The sequence below is a fragment of the Aureococcus anophagefferens genome, assembly GCF_000186865.1.
Source record: "Aureococcus anophagefferens unplaced genomic scaffold AURANscaffold_979, whole genome shotgun sequence".
Classification (NCBI taxonomy): domain Eukaryota; class Pelagophyceae; order Pelagomonadales; family Pelagomonadaceae; genus Aureococcus; species Aureococcus anophagefferens.
This window is the reverse complement of record NW_008706192.1, coordinates 2,550-3,710: the sequence shown is the minus strand read 5'-3', so window position 1 is coordinate 3,710 and position 1,161 is coordinate 2,550. Positions and strand designations below refer to the sequence as shown.

At 72.4% G+C, this 1,161-nt stretch overlaps 1 protein-coding gene across 1 annotated transcript in view; it reads left to right on the top strand.

The window, feature by feature from the left end:
• Positions 1-165: 165 nt before the first annotated feature.
• The window catches only part of AURANDRAFT_69135 (hypothetical protein), a gene marked incomplete at both ends in the record, with an annotated part of 3,483 nt that continues 2,487 nt past the window's right edge, over positions 166-1,161 (top strand). The window contains 2 exons of the mRNA XM_009044887.1: positions 166-360; positions 860-1,066. Of these exons, the coding sequence (XP_009043135.1) occupies positions 166-360; positions 860-1,066 (402 nt within the window). The remainder of the gene's footprint in view (positions 361-859; positions 1,067-1,161) is intronic.

Sequence of the window (1,161 nt, the reverse complement as noted above, 5' to 3'; positions counted from 1 at the left end):
CCAACTTCAAGGCTCCGATCTCGGCCGTTTTCCACTCGTTTCGGCTGATTTTTGGACGAGCGATCATCTCTCGGAACGGTCTCGAAGCGTGGATGTGCTTCTCGTGACGCGCGCGCGCGGAACACTCACGTTGAAGCGACGTTGAATCACCCTTGTGCTGCCCAGGTCGCGCTCGCGCTCTACACCGACGACGCGGTCGCCTGGTACGAGAACGACGGCGCCATGTCCTTCGCCGAGCACGTCGTCGCCGACGGCAAGGACGGGCCCGCGTTCGTCTTCGGCGAGGACGTCGACGGCGACGGCGACGTCGACGTCCTCACCGCGGCGTCGAAGGACGACACGCTGCTCTGGTACGAGAACGTCTGCGCGCCCTGGTCCAAGTACCCGACGGCCGCGCCGAGCCTCTCGCCGACGGCGACGCGGCGGCCGTCGACGGCCGCGCCGACGACGCCCGCGCCGTCGACGGCGCCGACGCCCCGGCCCACGCCGCTCCCGACGCCCGCGCCGACGCCCGCGCGCGCCCCGCGCCTTCGGACGCGGACGTCTTTCGGTGACCGGCGCGCCCAGGTCCCGACGCCGGTCCCGACGCCGGCTCCGACGCCGCAGCCGACGCCGCAGCCGACGCCGGCGGGCGGCCCGCGTCCTCGACGATCGAGCTTCGCCCCACGGTCCGAGCGCAGGTTCCGACGCCGCAGCCGACGCCGCAGCCCACGCCGCTCCCGACGCCGCTGCCGACGCCGCTGCCGACGCCCCACCCGTCGCCGAGTCCCTCGTACACGCCAGCGTCCTGCGGCTGTGACGATTTTCGAGAGACTGTGACCGGGAAAACGATGACAATCGTCACCGACTTTCTGGGTAGGTACACGCCGACGACGCCGCCGAGCCCGGGGCCCAGCGCGGCACCGTCGGCCGCGCCGTCGACGCTTCCGAGCGCCGCGCCGAGCGCGTCTCCGACGGCCGCTCCGAGCTCGGCGCCGTCGGCGGCACCGAGCTTTCCGCCGTCCCCAAGTCCCACGGCGACTCCCACGGCGTCGCCGTCGGCCGCGCCGTCGACGAGCCCTACGGGGTCGCCCTCGGCTCTGCCGTCTGGTCTGGTCCGAGAGTCTGAACAAACCGTGTGTCTTCGCGTCGAAGTTCCACAGGAAATCCCGCCGAGGGGCG